The 21,358-nt window shown below is 41.7% G+C and overlaps 1 protein-coding gene across 5 annotated transcripts in view; it reads left to right on the top strand.

The window, feature by feature from the left end:
• The window catches only part of ankrd11 (ankyrin repeat domain 11), a 164,582-nt gene that overhangs the window by 58,438 nt on the left and 84,786 nt on the right, over positions 1–21,358 (top strand). For 4 of the 5 annotated variants that reach the window (XM_043706780.1, XM_043706782.1, XM_043706781.1 and 1 more), the window contains exon 3: positions 16,877–17,018. In XM_043706780.1, coding sequence (XP_043562715.1) covers positions 16,877–17,018 — 142 coding nt within the window. Of the gene's footprint in view, positions 1–16,876; positions 17,019–21,358 lie in introns of those variants that run through there. The other variant, XM_043706784.1, reaches the window with a different exon arrangement.

The following is a 21,358-nucleotide window of genomic DNA, read 5'->3' as shown; positions in this document are numbered from 1 at the left end:
CCTTCTTGACCTGCAATCTTCTTCCCAACCTCTCCGCCCCCACCCCCTCTCCGGCCTATCACCCTCACCTTAACCTCCTTCCACCTATCGCATTCCCAACGCCCCTTCCCAAGTCCCTCCTCCCTACCTTTTATCTTAGCCTGCTTGGCACACCTTCCTCATTCCTGAAGAAGGGCTTTTGCCCGAAACGTCGATTCTCCTGCTCCTTGGATGCTGCCTGACCTGCTGCACTTTTCCAGCCACACATTTTTCAGCTGTGATCTCCAGCATCTGCAGTCCTCACTTTTTTCTGGCTACTGTGTGACTAGATCTACAGCAATGTAGTTGACTCCTTAACTGCCAAATATTGCTCCATTTACCTAACCTATCCCATATCCATTTGTAAATCTTTTGTTTCTTGATTGCAACTTTCCCACCTATTTTAGTGTCATTTGTAAATTTGTCAATAGTATTTTCTATCCCTGCATCCAGGCCATTAGTTTAGATTATGCATGGTTGGCATCTGAGGCCTGAACACTTGCACCTTGCTAGTTGCATCTGAAAAAGACCAATTTATGCCAACTCTCTGCTTGTGTTGGTTAGCCAATCCTCTATCCAAGCTATAAATTATCCTAAACCCCATATGATCTAACTTGTGTAATAACATTTTGTGCAGTACCTTATCAAATGCCTTCTGAAAGTCCCGATATGCTATGTCTAGATTTCCATTATCCACCTAGCTTGTTACATCTTCAAAGAACTGTTGTTAATCATGTTTGACGAGTTGGAGAGGCATGTGGCCCAGTGTTTTGCAGTGCTGCCTCAAAGTGCCAGGGATCCAGGTTCAATTCTAGCTGTCCATATAGAGTTTGCACATTCTCTGTGCCAGTGTGGGTCTCCTGCTAAAGCCCAAAGTTATGCAGATTGGGTGGGTTGGCCATGCTACATTTTCTGTCATGTCCAGGAATGTGCAGGTTAGGTAGCTGAGGAATGATAAATGCGGTGTTACAGGAGTACGGGCTATGGGTTGGGATGGGATGATGTTTGGAAGGTCCATGTAGACTCAATGGACCAAATGGCCTCTTTCCACAATGTGGGGATTCTGTGAATTTGCCCTTCATAAAACCATGCTGATGCTGGATTGTGTTTTGACTTTGAGCATTGTGTTATTACTTCCTTTGGAGTTTCTAAAAATTTCCAAATGATATGTTAAACTAATTGGTCTATTGCTTTCTACTTCGGCCTTCCTCCCTCCCTTCCCTCCAAACTAAACACCAGTAAGCAGGGCATTATTTTGAAAGTGTCGTTTGGTAACACTGGTAATTACCCTTTCATCATGCTGATGAAGAGTTGTTGTTATGGCAGCAATTGATTGAGTTTGGATTTGCTCAGATTTTTATTGACAGGACATAGTTGAGCAATTTTCCACATTGTCAGGTAGATATTGGTGTTGTACCTGAACTGGAACAATTTGGCTAGGGGCAAGGTTATTTCTGGAGCATAAATTCCCAGTGCCGTTTTTGCAATATTGTTGAGGCAACAATATTTTGCAGTAGTCAGTGCCTTCAGCCATTTCTTGATATCACATGGAGTGAATCAAATTAACTAAAGGCTGGCACCTGTGACGTTGGGCACCTTGGGATGAGGCCAAGATGAATTATCCAGTTGGCACTTCAGGCTGAAAGTGATCACAAATATTTCACAAACCTTTAGAGAGGAGCAAGTTATACCATGATAGATAAGGGTAGGCTAAGAAGGTTAACGGGAGTACTGATAGGTTTAGAATTCATACGTCTGTGTGAGGAATAAAGTTTGTGAACCATAAACACACACAAGCTCATGGGAATGTGCCATTATGGCAACGTTGTTAATGAGGCTTAAAAATAATGACAGTATTGGTATCTAAGTCCCCCACACTACCACCTAAGTGCGGTAGTGCTTATTGGTATCTGAGCATACTAATTATTTAGGAGTTGAAGGTAACAAGGCAAACAAATATCAGTTATTTGTATTCAAATATATAAACCTTTGGACACTGGGTTTGGTGACTAGGGCATTATTTCCTGCACCAGCAACATTTTAATTTGATCCCCATTTTTTCTTTTTTATTTAGTGACATAATGATCTGTTCAAATTCCTTTTTAATTTGGTTGACTTTCATTTTTGTGTTTGTATAAAAAAAAAATTCAAGTGTGTTCAAAGGGGAATCAAACAGAAGGTGGAGTTTTTTTAGTGTATGGTTGGCTAGAATACACTCTGACCAGAAAGTGTATGCTTGGACTTTATCCAGTAATATTCAGTTTCTAGTGAGAAAAAGACAGGTGCTAAGTACTCAAGGAGAGGAATGTTCAGGTAATTTGGGGAAGGAAAAAGGAGTACTGGTTCTGATTTAAGCAGGGCATTGTAATGGTAGAAAGAGATGTTCTTCAGAAGCCAGGACAGAATCCATTTACTTAAAGTTGAGAAGTAAGAGAGATATTGCACTAGAGATATTTGATGCTCCTTCAAATGAAGGAATGTAGCAGTGCAAATAAGTAGGGAAATCATATATTCAAAATCTATAGAGTGGTGAAATTGGGGACTCGTTAATCACCATTTATATTTGATATTCAGTAGCTCCCGGCTTCGAGGATGCCTAGTGCGGACACCCGGCTCAAAGAAACCCAGGTCGGACTCCTGGGCTCAATGTGAAGCTCAGTGTGGACTTCTTGTTTTAGAAAAACACTCATGCTGAATTTTTACCTTTTAATTCTTTTTTCCCCTAATTTATACCTATGATTTTGTACTTAGGTATCTTTGTACCTAAGATGGTACTGGAAATGGCAACTTTATATACTTTTCACTGTACTCATGTATCCCTGTACTGGAGTACATGTGACAATAACTCTAATTCTAATTCTAACTAATGTTGAACACGAAGAATGTTGAAGAAGAATTTGCGAAATGTATTCAGGAGAACTTCATTGGGCAGTATGTTTTCAATAAATCTAGAAAAGAAGCAATATGTTCCTAGGGCAAGAGGAAGACCAAATGAATCGAGTGTCAATGGGAGAGTACTTATGTAAGAATTATAATTGTTCTGAAAGTTTAGATTTGCAGTAGATTTGTCCCCAGTGCTGCTTTTTTGGAAAAACAAACTTCTAATTGGAAAGTGGCTAACTTCAAGGGAATGAGGAGGAGTCTAAGCAGGATAAAATAGAACCAGAGGGAAATTTGTAATGGAGCAGCAGATTATCTCTAAAGAAGTAATGTTTCAGGTACATGCTTGTTCCATTACTAAAATAGTGAAAAGTAAGGGAACCAAAGCCATGGCTCCTTGCATAAAGACTGAGGTTAAAAAAAAAAAATGGGTGTGGCGGGGGGGGGGGGGCGCTGTAGTCTGTGGCGAAAGTACTTTCTGAATTGGAAGGAGGAAAAGAAAATGGATAGAGGAGAGAAAAAAAATTTTGAAATGTGAAGAGGCATAAATATAAGAAAGCTTAAATTGGCAAGAGTGGGTGAAAGAGAACACTGGAATGTGAAATGGAATACAAAATGTTGAACTCCAAAGAAATGGGCAAACCAACCAACATGACTTAGAAAAAGGCTTACAATAAAGGAAGAAAGTAGAGGTGGTAGTTTGAAGGGTAATTCTGGTATCAGAATGGATTTTGATTTTACCAGAATTCTCCATTTAGTGCCTAAATTTACTGAAAATAAATCACCTCATTTGAAACATACTGGAAGATGAAGTGGCTAAAAATGTTTGAACCTTCAGGTCACAGAGTTCCCTGATATGTCCAGCCATCAAGATTGTTGCTGGCTTGTCAGAAGATGGAGGGGAGGCAATGACCTTGTGGCATTATCGCAAGACTATTAATCCCAAAACTCAGCTCATGTTCTGGGGACCCACAGCAGAGGGTTGAAATTGAATTCAATAAAAAAAAACGACTGAAATTAAGAATCTACTGATGACCATGAAACTAATGTCGAGTATCAGGAAAACCCATCTGGCTCACGAATGTCAGTCAGAGAAGGAAACTGCCTCCTTACCTAGCCTGGCCTACAATGTGACTGCAGGCCCACAACAATGTTGTGCCCTCTGAAATGGCCCAACAAACCACTCGGTTGTACCAATCGCTGTGAAGTCTCAACAAAGAAATGAAACCAGGACTACCTGGCATAAACCAAGGCACTGGAAACGCCTGTCGATTCAGCCTGACTCCCAGCCAAGAGTCGCAGACAGCCAACTTGGAGATCCATTGATATGATATTCGCCAAAAGCAGCACATCTGCAAAATTTCCACTCTGGATGTGTCATCTTGTTTCTCCCAAACCCCCCCCCCCCCCTCCAGTCAAAGCAAAACACTCAGACACAGTATAGTTTTACCTCCTTCATCTTTATTTTAGGCTCTGGAGGGAGAGAGAATAATCGCCTATGTGCACAGATACATGAGTTCATGATCTTCTCTCGAACAACATTCTCAATGAATTGTATAATCATTTTACATGGAGGAGCATCCTGATAAAGCAACATAACATATTAATTGGGTGACCGTTACAATCAACGAGTATCAATAGTAGAGACTAAGCTCTTTACTGTTATACAATGAATGTTCTTAACCTTGTTAACTGGATTTATGCAATGGATACTTTTTCCCCTTGTTAGCTGATCTTGCATACTGAATGCTTCCAATATTGTTAAATGGCTCTACATAATGACTGCTTTTCCACCTTGTTAACCCATTGCCCTTGCCTTCAGCAGCCCATTGTTCACTAAGTTCTGATCTGATCCGAGTCATAGTCAGCTGAACCTCTTGTTTCACAAAACTCAGAACTTAATTCTTTCCCTGCCTGCTTATACCCTATGCACATTCGCATTCCCTCCTTTTATCATTTTAAGATAACCACCGAGATGGCACTATCAGCTTTCATAAGACTCTGACAGCCAGTATTTAAGCAAATTATTGACCCACAGCATACAATGATTATAACAACAAATATTACTAGCCCGTTACAGTAATTAGAGTTTGAAGAATCCTCCCATGTGGAAATAAATCACCAGTGAAGCTCTTAAATCCACAGTCCTTAATGAACATGCCATCCCCTCCAAGTTGAGTGGAAATGAGCCAGTTTTCCAAAATCTCCTTTAGTAAAGTCCAATCTGAGAACAAAATTCAGTCTGTTCTTGTATCACTCCTCTGAGAAATCCAATTTCTTCGATTAAGGGTGGTTAAATGCTTCACAAAACTGACGAGAGTATGTCTTTGCAGAGATGCTTCTGATGGAGGATACCAGCGCATCTGAGTGTGCAGGCTAAGTGAATGCAGCATTCTTGGCTGCTTCTGCTCCCACTTTGCTGTTAAATGTAACAAAGCCAACTGGCTGTTGTGATGTTAGCTTGATCAGTGAACCTTCACGTAACTTAAATGATCGAAACATAAGGTAAAGCTCACTTAGTTTAATGTCTGTAGGAAAGCCACTGACAAAAAGCATAACAAACCCCTCTTCACTGTTGTTAACTGCACTTTTCATACGCATGACTGGGGAACTGATTGAATCCATTGTATCAGGTTGTGGAGGGGTGGGCGGTGGTCCGAAGGCATCCTTTACCTGTGAATGGAGAAACTCTAGAGATCATGTTAGCTGCTGAAAGTATCTTTGCGTTTCCTCTCTCATTCCTTCCTTGCCGAGGAGGTTATCAGTATGAAGACAATCACATATTTAACTACACTAAATTGTGTCTGCCTATTTCAGCATTCTTTGAATTCTTGAAGTCTGTTACTCTGTTCATTATTTATGACATTATCAATCCATAACCTTCTAAATTCTACTGCCTAAACAATACAGTCAATTATAAACAACAAACAATGGTCCTAAAATCAAATCCTCGAGTACCTCATTCAGGGTATTCAAAAATTATTTTTTTTTGACAACTTAATACTTGGCTAATGTGAAAACTGTCAGGAAAAGTATTTCAAAAGTTTGGAACAGCAAGAAAACAACAAAATGTCTCCTGTGCTTTAACAATTGAAGAGGCAGTTTCAGTTTAGATTTAAATCTCAAATATTCGTGGGAAGCAAATGCTGAATATTTTAAAATATGTTTTCCAAATGAAACTTCCCAAATAAAACAGTTGGAATTACAGTGGCAACTTTGGTAGAGATCAACATTCTTTGAATTTGCAATATGAATGAAGCCTTAACAATAATTAACAGAATTTAAGCAGCTCAGCCTCAAGTTCTAATATTCTCTAGAAAATCTTAACAAAACATCAAACTAAAAATGTATTCTTTTTGTGAACACTCTGGATTAAAAACACAGCAGCAAAGATATTATAACACAATACACTCATCTGGTTAAAGCATAAGGGATATGATGGTTCACTGATCAAGATAACATCAAAACAGCCAGTTGGCTTTGTTGCATTTAACAGCAGAGCAGGAGCAGTAGCAGCAAAGAATGCTGCATTCACCTAGCCTGTTGCTACTGCAACTGCTGCGCTGCACACACAGATGTGCTGGTATCCTCCATTTGAAGCATCTCTGCAAAGACTGAGCCCACACCTAAATAAGGCAGCTGAACAAAGGATCAGACATTGTCTTGTACGCCAGAAGGTTAACCCAGAAAAACCAATTTAGTGTACCAAAGAGAGAACTCCAATTCCAAGTGGCCCTTTCAACACTTTACAACTGGACTTCATAGAATTACCATAATACTATAAATATTGCCTTGTTATCATAGATATATTCAGCAAATGGATAGAGACTTTTCCAACAACCAATAGCAAAGCATCTACAGTGACTCACGTTCTCCTGAAAGAAACAATTTCCCGCTTTGGTATACCTCAACAATTATCATCCGATAATGGACCACGTTTTATTGGAAAGATCAACCAAGAACTATGTACCATCCTTAACATTGAACAACAGTTCCATTGTGCATATCATCCGAAGGCAGTAGGAATAGTGGCCTGTGCAAATGGAATTCTGAAGAACAAACTTACTAAACTCACTCTAGAAACAGGACTGAATTGGCTAAAGGTCCTGCCCCTCTCCCTGTACCATTGCTCCCCAAACCGATACTGGTCTCTCAGCAGCTCAAATAATATCTGGTCACCCTGGATGAACTCCATGGGACAGCAACCAGGCTCCACCACCCCAGAATGATCTGCATGTAATGTGAGATGAAATGCAGTGCTATTTCAAGCAACTAACGAAGTTTCTCAAGTCTCTCCACTCACAGGTGAAGTAAACCACCAAGCCACCCCCCCAGCCCCGATCGCAATGGTGACTGGGAAAGGCCAAAACTCGGACCCTGCTGGAAAGGACTGTTCCAGGTATTGCTCCAAATCCCCATCGCAGTGAAGGTTAAAGGAAAGGATCTCTGGATTCACCTGAGCGACTGTAAACGGTGGCTGACTGACCAAGAGAAGAAGGAGGAAAAGGACTAAGAAGGACTCATTTAAAAAAAAACTTTAATCTGTACCTCTGAATTACTGGCCCTGCTATTGATACACTCCTTGCATCTACACTTGCTTCCGGTAACGTGACGGGATTGGGTTGACGAGGGAGAATAGCATTATGATAGGCTTAGCAGGGATATGTGTACTTCTCTCCAACCAGGGTACCGAAGGGAGGGTCAAGATTTGCAGATAGACGTAACCAGGGGAGACATTTATGCAGGGGAGACATTAAGTAAGGGAACCTGTTTGGGATATGGAATGTGACTAAAATTGATTACTGTAATGGACGGTTGCCCAAACCGATCGCAAGTTGATCCTGGACCAAAGCAATCTGTGACAACTCCAGTGTTGGGATTGGGGCTGCAAGTTTGACTTTACCTGCAGAAGGGACTTCGCGGAAGGGAGAGACCCCCTCCTTACAAGGAACATTTCCACGCCCCGCCTCCATGTCCATGACTCGGTGCCGCAGAGCCCTCCCCTATATGGAACAATCTGTACTGACTATCCAGGAATATACAGTCGGTAACTATTTCTACCAAATCTATTAACGACTGTACGGCGATGACGGTGTTGCTTGCTTCCTCCGGCCCACCAGAGTGAACTGTCTCTTCTCCATTTTTCCTCAGTGGGACCGCGGCCTACACTATCAGCGCAGTCTGGCCAGTAACAGGTTGCCACGGTCCCAAAGAATAACTTGCATAGGCCCCCGTGGCAGACTGCATGTATCTTCCCCAACCTCTGACTACATGGCTGAAAGGGGATATATGGTGGGAAGGCAAAAGAGGGAAACTCCCCAGTAATCTCCTAGTATACGAAAGATGCTTTAATGGTCGTGGATGGGGATGTTCGGAAGTGTTCATCTGCAAAGAAAAAGCCCCTTGCCTTTACCGATCCCGCCACCATCACAAGTGTGGACCTACCCAGGGCATGCAAGGTGTAAGTTGCCATTGTCACAAATCCAATTGTATTCCCTCAAAAGATGAGAACAGCTCCAATGTGAAAAGTCAATTGTACCCACCTTACAGTGGATGACTGTATCTTTGCCCTTCCTCAAAACAGAGGAGGAGTTAAGGAAACCTAGTGTCCCACTGGCACCACATTTGCCTGGATTAATCATGATTACTCTCACAATAAGGGCTGTTCATAAACCTTTTTTACAGACCTGGGCTACGTTTTCTTCAACAGTACGGCCACAAACTTCTTAGAGTTCCCTGGGTGGCCATTGGCACCCTACTTTTCAGGACTGTACCCTGTCTGGAGAATTGAGGACCAGCACATGGCCACCAGAAACATGATGTCTCAGAGGAATTTTACGCTACATGAAAGGCAGCTGGTTACAGTGCAGCGGGCTTTTTCTCCCTTGGGCCACCCCACAAACATAACTATCTCGCATGAGGACTTGCTATGTTGGGCAACGATCATGGAGGGATGCTCATGGTTATCACCCAGAACCTGAACCAACTCAGACTTTTCTCCATGCCAAATCGCTGTGCATTGGATTACCTCCTCACTCACCAGGGCAGCATTTGCCTTATAATACCGGACAAATGCATCATGCGGCTGGATGGCATGACCACTAAAGTCATTCGCTATGTCCACGAGATAGATGAACAACTAGGGGTCTATAAAGGAGGGCAAGGGACGGGCCGGATGGTGGGACTGGGGCTCGGAGGATGAAAGGACTGGTTAGTTAATATGGCTATTTATGTAAAGGTAATTAGAATAGGAATCTTCCTAGGAATAGCTGTTCTGAAATGCATCTTACATCGAATAATAGATTCCATGTAGGGAATATTTCCACAGGATGGGCTTTGGTGACCCAGTACCCAGCTATTGAGGGTTTAAATGACGACAGCACTGAGGTCAGCTCCTATGCCATTGGCCTTCATGAAATGATAAAAGGAGGGAATGAGAATGTCTATAGGGTATAAGCAGGCAGAGAAAGTTAAGTTCTGAGTTTTGTGAAACAGGTTCATCTGAGCATGACTCAGATCAGATAAGAACATACAGTTAGCAATGGGGTGCTGGAGGCAATGTATGCTACCTTAGCTGGGTGCTCCTCCCTGTAAAATGACTACATAGTTCATTGAGAAGCTGTTGTTCGAGAGAAGACTGTGAACTCGTGTCTCTGTGCACATGGGTGATCATTTTCTCTGTCTCTCTCTTACTCTCGGGCCTGGAATAAAAGAAGGTAAAACAACTGTGTCTCCGAGTGTGTTGCTTTGACTGAAGAGGGAATGGGACGCCAATACTAGATTTACTCTTTTCCCTCACTGAGTTGGATGAAGGATATTCCCCAACGTCTGTTCTCGTTTTAAGTGGCAGCATGTTAACATGGAATGAGAAAGCAAATTTATGAGTAAGATGTTGTGAAATTGAGGGATTTGCCCTTGTATCCAAATGAAAATTATTTATTTTGAAGGGTGTGGACTTGTTCATCTGAGGTGCACTATGTTTGTTGACTCTCTGCCACCCATGTATGGCAGAATTTCTGTTGTTCTTATAGAGTAATAGCCTGTGTCAATGGTATCTATTTTGTTCATTACTGTTATGGACTAGACCAACCTCCTCAAAACATTCAGAAGATAGTCTAGAATCTAAGTTTTTCTCATTTTAAAGGAAATGTGAGGTGGTGCATTCCAGATGCAATTCAGTTGATCGAACTATGGGATTTAAGGCCAAAACAAATACTTCATTCATTCATTACAGTTAAAATACAGTAACAGAATCAAAGAATTAACTCTATTGAAAAACTTAACAGAATAATAGATACAGTAACGATAACTAATTAACTGTCCCAATATAGTAACATCACAAAAACATACCTTTGGTAAAAAAGTAAATTCAGAAAACAGATTGTCTTGTATGCAACTCCAATAGCAGGAAGAGCACTTCCCCAGTAACCAAGAGAGAGAAAAAAAGTTTTGACTTTTTCAAGACCCCAACAACTGCTGAAAAGATTGAGTGCATTCACTCTGTCCATGCCCCTCATTATCCTATACACGTGTATAATGCCCCACTCAGTCACCTTGCTTTAAAGAAAAAAGTCCTAGTTTCTCCAACCTCTGCCTATAGCTCAGACCATTGTATCCAGGCAACATCCTTGTAAATTTCTTCTGCACTCTTTCCAGTTGAATAACATGTTTCCTGTCGCAAAGTGACGAAAACTGAACACAATTTCTCAATTTTTATGCTCGATACCCTGACTGATGAAGGTCAGTGTGCCAAAAGCCTCCTTCACTGCCCTGTCTACCTGTAGCTCCACTTTCAGAGAACTGTGAACCTGAATTCCAAGATCCCTCTGTTCCACTACCCTCCTTAAGACCTGATCTTCACCATGAATCTTCTACCTTGATTTGACTTTATAAAATGCAAGACCTCATACTCCATTTGCCATTTCTCAGCCCACTTCACCAGCTGATCAACATCCTGCTGCAATTTCTGATAACCTTCCTCACTATCCAATACCGCCTATTTTAGTGTCATCAACAAACTTACTAATCCTGCTTTGTATATTCTCATCAAAAATATTGATATAGATAACAAACAGTAATGGGCCAAGCACCGACCCCTAAGGCACTCCACTAGTCATAGGCATCCAGTCCAACAAACCTCCTTCCACTGTTACCTTCTGCTTCCTACCATCAAGCCAACTGTGTATTCAATTTGCCAGGTCCCCCAGATTCCATGTGATCTAACCTTCCAGAGCAGCCGACCATGTGGGACCTAATGACAGGCCTTAAGGAATCCACATAGACTACATCTACTAGTGAGGTTCCCTTCAGATTCTTACAAGCTTGATGCAACTGCAATACACCAACTTCTGTGAACAGCTATGATTTATTTCAACAAGTACAAGCATTTTTTGAGGATCACTTAATACTCTTTGCGAGGCTTGTGGAGCTGTGTCAAGAGATGCTCTTCGATTGAGAGAACAATCGTCCCTTTGTACAGGCTTTTACATCATCGTCAGTCATGCACACAAGCCACCATCCCCTGGCACTCCCCAGTAGTTACATGCCACCAAAAACAATATAAAGTGATTAGATTATTTCCAGAAACGGTGTGAGAGAGATCAGGCCATCCCTCAAAACAGTGTGAGATTAGATTATTTCTCAAAACAATGTGTGATTAATTTATTCCTCAAACTGCAGCATTTACAGAGTATGATTAGATAGTCACATCCTGCTTGCAAGACAGAAAAACACACTCTGGGACATTCCATTTCTTGCATGTCAGCAGAACAAATTAATTCTTTAACATCTCATACTACCCCTCCCTTGTCAACCTTCCTGGTCACTTCTTCAAATAACTCGTAACAAATTTGTGAGGCATTCCCACTCAAAGCCATGCTGACTACTCCAAATGCATGTCTTTCTAAATGCATGTGCATCTTATCTCCCAGAATCTTCTGCAGTAACTTACCCACCACAGATGTTAGGCTGACTGGTCTATAGTTTCCACGTTATTCTTTGCAGCCCTTCTTGAGTAATGGCAAAAATTCGCTACCCTTCAGTCTTCCGGGACCCCTCCTGTGGCTAACGATGATACAGAAATATCAGCCAGGCCTGCACAATTTCTCATCTAACCTCTTGCAGTATTCTGCGATATATCTGGTCAGGATCAGGATATTTTTACACCTTCATACATTTTGTGTCTGCCTTCATAGTGGAGTCGATGATAGTCGTGATTTGGAGGTGCGGTGTTGGACTGGCGTGTGATTTTTAACTGTGCTTCACAGTGGAGGACAGTAATAACATGCCAGTAATTGACGAGGAAATGATCATGATCACAAAAGAGGTAGTGTTGGGCAAGCAAATGGAGCTAAAGATACACAAGTCTCCTGGCCCTGATTGAATGCATCCCAGGTTACTAGAAGAGTTTGTGGAAGAAATAGCAAGCGCACTTGTGTTAATATTCCAAAATTCGCTGGACTCTGGGGCAGTTCCAGCAGATTGGAAAACATCAGATGTGGTGTCACTGTTTAAAAAAATGAGGTTGACTAAAGATGGGGAATTATACATGATTAGCTTAACTTCAGTACTGTTGAAAATGCTTGAATCTATTATCAAGCAAGAAATAGCAAGATGTCGAGATAGAAATTGTCCCGTTAAGCAGACGCAGCATGGATTCATGAAAGGCAGGTCATGGTTAAAAAATCTACTGGAATTCTATGAAAACATTACAAGTACAATGGACAACAGGGACCGAGTAGATGCAGTGTGCCTGGAATTCTAAAAGGCATTCGACAAAGTGCTGCACAAAAGGCTACGGCATAAGATAAAGATGCATGGTGTTGCAGGCATTGTATTGGCATGGAAAGAGAATTGGTTAACTAACGGAAAGCAGAGAATGGGGATAAATGAGTGCTTGAAACTACATGGTTTCAAGACCCCTCCTCCCCTTCCAAGCTTTCTCCTAGCAAATGTACAATCTCTGAAGAACAAGATGGACGAACTCAGATCATAGCTCAGCTTCCATTGTGAACTTTGGGACTGCTGCACATTTTGCTTCACAGAAACCTGACTCAACCCATCCATTCCCAACTGCGCACTTCAGGCTGATGGTTTTTCTATCTATCGTATGGACTGTACAGCATCCTCTGGGAAGACAAAGGGTAGGAGTGTTTGCTTTTTAATCAACAACTTGTGCACAGGCATTGCGATCCTGGGCAGCCATTGTTTCACAATTCCTCACCACCAAATGCCACCCCTTCTATCTACCACGGGAATTTACCGCAGCCATACTAACTGCTGTATACATACCGCCACAAGCAAAGGTTGAGGAAGCTCTGGATGTGCTGTACTCCACCACGAACACCCTGGAGATAGAACACCCCGAGGCCCTGTTTATTGTAAATGGCAACTTCAATAAAGCCAATCTAAGGAAAATGTTGCCCAAGTACTACCAGAACACTGCCTGCCCCACCAGGTGCCCGAACATTTTAGACCACTGCTGTGTCACTGTGAAACGTGCTTATTGCTACATCCCCCGGCCTCATTTCGGGAACTCCGACCACAATGCCGTGTCTCTTCTCCCGGCTTACAGGCAAAAGCTCACTCAGGAGACCCCCTTGCGGATACAGGTCCAGTGCTGGTTGGCGGAGGCAGAGGATCAACTCCGGTGCTGTCTGAAATTGGCTGATTGGGCCATGTTCAAATAGTCCGCAGGTACCTTGGACGAGTACTCCACCACCGTCACAGACTTTTTCAGCAAGTGTGTGGAGGACTGCATACTGAAGAAGTCAATCCGGGTGTTCCCCAACAGGAAACCCTGGATGAATCAGGACATACAAAACCTGCTAAAAAACAGGTGTGAGGCCTTCAGATCAGGAGACCCACTCAAATCTAAGGAATCCAAATATGACCTTCGCAGAGCCATTAAGGCAGCCAGGGACCAATACTGATCCAAACTAGAGACCCAGATAGACACCCGGCGACTATGGCAAGGACTGAATGACATTTCAGGTTCTAAAAAGAGACAGTGCGAGATAGCAAACGATGGCACATCCCTCCCAGATCATATGAACATCTTCCACGCCCGCTTTGAACAGAATTTTGGCGGAGAGGTAACACCTATTCTGACAAGTCCTGACAAACCTGTCACTGCATCAGAGGTCAGATCAGTTTTCCTTTGTGTGAATCCAAGGAAAGTGATGGGATCAGACGGAGTACCGGGCCGTGCACTCAGAGCATGCGCAGATTAACTGGCAGAGGACTTCTTCAACCTCTCACTGCAGCAGGCCACTGTCCCTGCCTGTTTCAAGAGGGCCTTCATTATCCCTGTGCCTTTAGAAAGCTCATGGAGCATGTCTCAATGACTACCACCCAGTGGCCCTAACTTCAGCGGTCATGAAGTACTTTGAAAGGCTGGTCATGATATTAACCAACTCCAGCCTCCCCACTACTCTTGATCACTCCAGTTTGCCTATCGGACCAACAGATGCACATCAGATGCCATATCACTTGCCCTTCACTCCCCCAGAACATCTTGACACCAAGAACAGCTACGTAAGAATCCTACTCATTGACTACAGTTCAGCCTTCAACACTATTATTCCCTCGAGACTGATTACTAAACTTAGTGATCTCGGACTAAGCCCCAATCTCTGCAACTGGATCTTCAGTTTTCTGACCCACTGGCCACAATCAGTGAAGATTGGGGACAATATTCCATCGTCACTAGCACTCAACACTGGAGCCCCCCAAAGGTGCGTACTAGCCCCCTATGTACTCACGGTATACCGCTAAATACCAGACTAATGCCATTTAAAGTTCGCTGATGACACCACCATAGTCAGTCGAATCTCAGATGGTGACGAAACAGACGAGAGACAGGTGGTGGAAGACTTTGAAAAACGGTGCACTGAGATCAACCTAGCTCTCAATGCCTGCAACACCAAGGAACCCCTTATTGACCTTCGGCGGGATGTTACGCATGCCCCCCCCAACACATTAACAGCACAGAGGTGGAATGAATGGAGAATGTCGAGCTCCTGGGAGTGGTCATCCACAACAAGCTTTCTTGGACTCTTCATGTGGATGCACTGGTTACAAAGGCCCAACAATGTCTCTTCTCCCTCAGGCAACTGAGGAAATTTGGCATGACGGCGAATACCCTTGCCAACTTTTATAGGTGCGCCATTGAGAGCATTCTGTCTGGATGTATCACTACCTGGTATGGTAACTATACTATTCAAGATCAGAGATGGTTACAGAGAGTGGTGAAGTCGGCCCGGATAATTACAAAGGCCAACCTCCATCTACCAGGCCCGCTACCAAGGGAAGGCTGCCACATTCTCAAAGATCCATCCCACCCTTTTCTATAATCTCTACCATCGGGGAGAAGGTACAGAAGTCTGAACGCATGCACCAGCTGGTTTCGTAACAGTTTCTACCCTACTGTTGTTAGAATACTGAATGGACTCTCAAACTCTTAACATTCGCCTGTGCCTGTGTTTTTTTTTGCCCCTGTTTACCTATTACTTACTTATCTAAGCTATTTAACTTTGTGATCTGCCTGTATTGCTCACAAGACAAAGCTTTTCAGTGTGCCTCGGGACACGTGACAATAAATTCAATTCCAATTCAATTTTCTGGTTGGCAATCAATGACTAGTGTGCCTCAGGGATCAGTGTTGGGACTGCAATTATTCACAATTTAAACAGATGGTTTGGAGTTGGGGACCACGTGTAGTGTGTCAAAGTTTACAGATGACATTAAAATGAGTGGTAGAGCAAAGTGTGCAGAGGATTGTGGAACTTTGAAAAGGGACAGAGAAAGTTTTAGTAAGTGGGCAAGGTTCTGGCAGATGGAGTACAATGTTAATAAATATGAAGTCATCTGTTTTGGGAGGAATAATAGTAAAAAGGACTTGAATGGTAAAACAAATTGCACCATGCTGCTGTGCAGAGGGACCTGGGGTGTCCTTGTGCTTGAATCACACAAAGTTGGTTTGTCGGTGCAACAGCTAATTAAGAAGGCAAATGGAATTTTGTCCTTCATTGTGAAAAGGATTGAGTTTAAAAGCAGAGAGGTTATGTTGCAGCTGTATTGGGTACTGGTGAGGACATACCTGGAGAATTGCATGCAGTTTTGGTCTCCTTATTTCAGAGAGGATGTACTGGCGCTAGAGGGGTTGCAGAGAAGGTTCACTAGGTTGATTCTGGAGTTGAGAGGGTTTGGCTTATGAGGAGAGACTGAGTAGACTGGGGTTATATTCATTGGAATTTAGAAGAATGCAGCGGGGGGGGGGGTGTTGGTGTGGGGTGGAGTGAATTTTTATAGAACATAAAATTATGAAGAGATAAATAAGAAAGAAATAGAGAGCATGTTTCCACTGGTGGATGAAACTGGGGTTAGAGTATTAGCCTCAAATTTAGGGGGAGCAGATTTAGGGCCGAATTGAAAAGGAACCTCTTGATGCAGAGGGTTGTGAATCTGTGGAATTCCCTGCCCAGTGAAGTAGTTGAGGCTTCCTCATTGAATGTATTTAAAGCTAAGATAAATTTTTGAACAGTAAATGAATTAAGGCTTATAGTGAGAGGACTGGTAAGTAGAGGTGAGCCCACAAAGTTCAGTAATGATGTTATTGAATGGCAGGGTGGGCTTGAAGGGCCAGATGACCTACTCCTGCTCCTGGTTCTTAGGTTCTTACGAAAGCTAAAACTAAAAATCCTGGTTCTGTGGGACTTTTTTGTCTTTGACTTTACAGCAATTTCTGTTTTTGTATGTGATTTCCAGCATCCACTGTAGTTTTGGTTTTTATTTAAAAATGAACAGAATCCTTACTGAACTTCCTTGAGAAGTATGGTTCATATTTACTTTACAATAATTTAGTTATTTTACAAATTTTGGACCATTGATGCTTAAAATATATCATAGAATGACCTAGAGAAAAGTTACTACTTGCAAATTTTGTTTTCAACGGTGACACTATCAATTTTTAATCCAGGATAAGGATAAAATATCATGTAACAAGACTCCGAAGTTGGATCGAAGCGATGGAGGAAAAGAGGTGAAAGAGAAAGCATCAAAGAGGAAACTGCCTTTCTCTGTTGGAGTTAACAGCAGTGATCAGAAAGATTCAGACACAGGTAAGAAGGAGAAACTGCCAAAGGCAGGTGCATACATTTTTTTCCAGGATAAACTTCAGCTGCTGCAACATAAAATTGATTTAAAAATGAATAATTTTGATGCTGTCCCCATTTACAGTAACGGTTATGCAGCTGAATTCACAAGTAATGTTTTTTTCTACATCTTCAGAGGACACTGTCATCTTGAAAGATCCTTTTGTTTTTGCCTCTCCTGATGAAATTCTCAGAGCAAATCTGCAGACTCCCATTGAACTCCTAAAAGGCCTCCATACCCAGTACCACGAAAGCAGATGGTCAGATATCAGTAGGGTTGAGAGCTGCATGAGGTTCCAATATCTGCATGTCTTTAAAGATTGTAAGATTCTACCCATAGTCTCAGGTCTGGTTTGCTGATATGGGATTACAATGTAGCCAATTATTTTGATAACTTTATTTCATGTGAATGCTGGTCTGTACAATTTACACAATAAATTCATGAACCTGAATTAGCAGACCCGTTGTATGGGGGCTAGTTCAATTTGGGATGCCTCTGAATAAAGCACTAAAATTAACTTAAGATGTTCATCCTTGTAATTTTTCACAATCATGCCATGCAGTGAAACAGAAGAAAGTTGTTAATTACTAAATGCAATAAGTTAACATTGCATCAGATTAAAAATGTTTTTTAATTTATAACTTTGAAAAGAAGTATCGTAAAAAGTATGCAAATATTGTGTCATAGTCTGTCTTAAGTTTTTTTCTTCTTGACCATGGATTTCTGCTTGGTGCCTATTTATATTCTCCAACATTAGTGACATAACTGTATAAAGTTTGGAGTGTAACAAACACAGAATGCTGGAGAAACTCAGCAGGTCTGGCAGCATCTATAAAGAGAGGAAAACAGCTTGTGTTGAGTCTTGTACAGAACTACTCTGGAAGAGGTGCACTGCATTCAAGATGTTAACTCTCTCAACAGATGCTGCCAGACCTGCTGAGTTTTTCCTGCATTCTCTGTTTGTTTCAGACTTCCAGTGTTTGCAGTATTTTATTTTTATTCAAAAATTGTGTTAAGCACAATTGTGTGGTAAATATCAACCCCAACATAATTTTGTACAATTATTTTAAACAGTAAGGAACAGACAATAGCTGTGGCAGTGAAGTTGCAATAATTTTAGTGTTCTTCTTCCCAAGATGTGTGTAGTGCACTCAGTCATTTTTTTTTCTACAAGAGCAAACAACTACAAAAACTAGTAATCTGAAGTAAGAAGATGAATGCTGGAAATACACAGCAGGACTGACAGTATCTGTGGAGAGAGAAAGAGTTAGCTGTGTGAAAGTAGAAAAAAACAAGCCTGTGTTAGTGATAACAGGTAATGAAAACTCTTTAGTATTGTTGGATGCCACCACAATGGTGTCATTTTCCATTGAGCCGAATGAATGACAACTTAACATTTGAAGTCTACTTCAATCACAATTTACATCAGTGACCTGGATGAAGAGAATAGGAGTGATATCTCCAAATTTGCTGGCTATATCTAGGAACATAAGTGAGAATTCAAAACGATAAAGCCAGATTAAGTGAGTGGGTAACAAGGTGGCAGATGAAATATAATGTGGATATGTATAAGCTGTTCACTTTGATAGTAAGGATAGAAAAATAGAATATTGGTTAAAGCACATGAAACTTTTGAATGTTGAAGCTCAGGGTGGTTAGATGTATACATTGAAGGCACACACATAGTAAACACACAAGCAAACTGCCTCTAAGAATGTTGCAAATCTAAATAAAAATAGAAAATGCTGGTCAGTTTAATCAGCATCTATGAAAAGAGTACCCAGAGTTAACATTCCAATCTGATTATTTTAACAGAACAGAATGTTAGCTATGATAAGTGATAAAGAATGCAAATAGCATATTGGCCTATACTGCAAGAGAATTGGAGTGCAAACATAGGGAGTCTTGCTAGAGTTGTAGAAGACTAAATGAGACTCACCTGGAATATAGTGTGCAGTTATATTCCCGATAACCAAGGAAGGTTATTCTTGTCTTGCTGGTATAGGGAACGTTTTACTGGATTGGAAAACTTGTTCTGTGATAGGTGAATAAATTGAAACTTTACTCGCTGAAGTTTAGAAGCATGATAGTTGATCGCATTGAACTATGTAGGTTTCTTAAGGGATCATTGAGATAGATACTGTTTGGTTGTTCACATGGGTGCATCTAGGACATGGACGCACAGCTTCAGGATAAGGGGTCATTCAATCAGATTGAGATAATAAAATGTTGTGAAGCTGAGACCTTATCTACCAGAGGATTGTAGATGATGCATCATGATATGAATTCAGGACTTATATCAGATTTTTGATCTCTTGGAATTTAAGACTACAGGGACTGCAATGGAAGATGGAATTGAAGTAGAAGATCAGCCAACAACACTGAAGGAACAATGGTATATTTCCAAGTTAGGGTTGTGAGTGTCCTGAAGGGGAGCTTACGGCAGTGGTATGGCCGTGTAACTGCTGCTTTTGTCCTTCTTGGTGGCAGTGGTTGTGAGTTTAGAAGGTGCTGTCTAAGGAGTCTTTGTGAATTCCAACAGTGCATCTTGTAGATGATGTGCAGTACTGGTCCTGAGTGTTGGGGGTGGATGGAGTGGATGTTTGTGCATGTGGTGTTAATCAGCCAGGAGTTTTATTCTGGATCATGTCATTTGAGCTGCACTTCGCCAACCAAGTGGGGAGTGTTTCATCACCCTCTTGATTTCTACCTTGTATTTGATGAATTCCTTAGGCTTTGGGGAGTGAGGTGCTGAGTCACTTTACTGCATGTTTCTGACGTGTTCTTGTAGCAGATATATTTATGTGACTAATCCAGTTTAGTTTCTAATCAATGTTATGAAGGGGGCAGTTAGCTTAATTGGCTGGGCAGCTAGTTTGTGATGTAACTGATTTGCTGAGCTTACCATGAAGGACTCTCCTTCTCAACTTGCCCTCCGTCATCTGAAGTGCGATGACCCTTGGGTTAAACCTGACAAGTTATCTCTCTCTAATGAAAGCAGAGCTAGAGTCTGGTAAAACTGTGGCAACTTTTACTTGATTTCCAGGATGTTGATACTGGGGGATTCAGCAATTGGTAATGCCATTGGATGTCAAAGGATGATGGCTAGGTTGTCTCTTGTTGGAAATGGTTATTACCTGGTATTTGTGTGACGTGAGCATGATTTGCCACCAGTCAGCCCAAACCTGAATATAGTCCAGGTAGCAATGGACTGCTTCAGTATCTTAGCAGTCTTAAGTTCTTAAATTTTGGAATAAAAATCATACAGTGAATTTATTATCTTGGTGGCTGCTGACAGGTATAGTCTTTGCCTTGATGTAATGAACGTGTTAGAATTTTACAGAGAAGTAAGGCCGGACTAAATAAAAATCTGTTTTAGCATTAAAAATATTCTAATATAATAAATTATTTGCCACTATTCATACACACATTTTTGTACAGTTAGTATTATTGGAATAGTTTTGATAATTCTCTTCTGAAGCACTATGTGAAGTGTTATGTTGCTAAAGATGCAACTTAAGTCCACATTGTTGTCAAAAATGCTTGTTACGAATTTTACAATTTTATGTATTAATATGCTTTTAGGGACATTGAATTTACTTAATAATTTGGACTGTAAGACTTCTCTAACTAAACTTGTGGGCGACACGGTGGCGCAGTGGTTAGCTCTGCTGCCTCACAGCTCCAGAGACCCGGATTCAATTCCCGCCTCAGGCGACTGACTGTGTGGAGCTTGCACATTCTCCCCGTGCCTGCGTGGGTTTCCTCCGGGTGCTCCGGTTTTCTCCCACAGTCCAAAAATGTGCAGGTTAGGTGAATTGGCCATGCTAAATTGCCCATAGTGTTAAGTGAAGGGGTAAATGTAGAGGAATGGATCTGGGTGGGTCGCTCTTCGGAGAGTCGGGTGTGGACTTGTTAGGCCAAAGGGCCTGTTTCCATACTATAAGTAAGTAAAGTAAAAGTCAGTAATCTAAACAAATTAATGCATGTTTTTCTTTGATACTTAATTGTAATAAAGTATCAATTGTTGGAACTACAGTGACATCATGATTAGTTGGGAAAAAGTTACAGTTACATAGAACATAGAAGAATACAGCGCAGTACAGGCCCTTTGGCCCTCGATGTTGCGCCGATCCAAGCCCACCTAACCTATACTAACCCACTATCCTCCATATACCTATCCAATGCCCGCTTAAATGCCCATAAAGAGGGAGAGTCCACCACTGCTACTGGCAAGGCATTCCATGAACTTACGACTCGCTGAGTGAAGAACCTACCCCTAACTTCAGTCCAATATCTACCCCCC

The sequence above is a fragment of the Chiloscyllium plagiosum genome, chromosome 17 (assembly GCF_004010195.1).
Source record: "Chiloscyllium plagiosum isolate BGI_BamShark_2017 chromosome 17, ASM401019v2, whole genome shotgun sequence".
In the NCBI taxonomy this organism is placed as follows: Eukaryota; Metazoa; Chordata; class Chondrichthyes; order Orectolobiformes; family Hemiscylliidae; genus Chiloscyllium; species Chiloscyllium plagiosum.
This window is presented reverse-complemented; position numbering and strand designations above follow the sequence as displayed.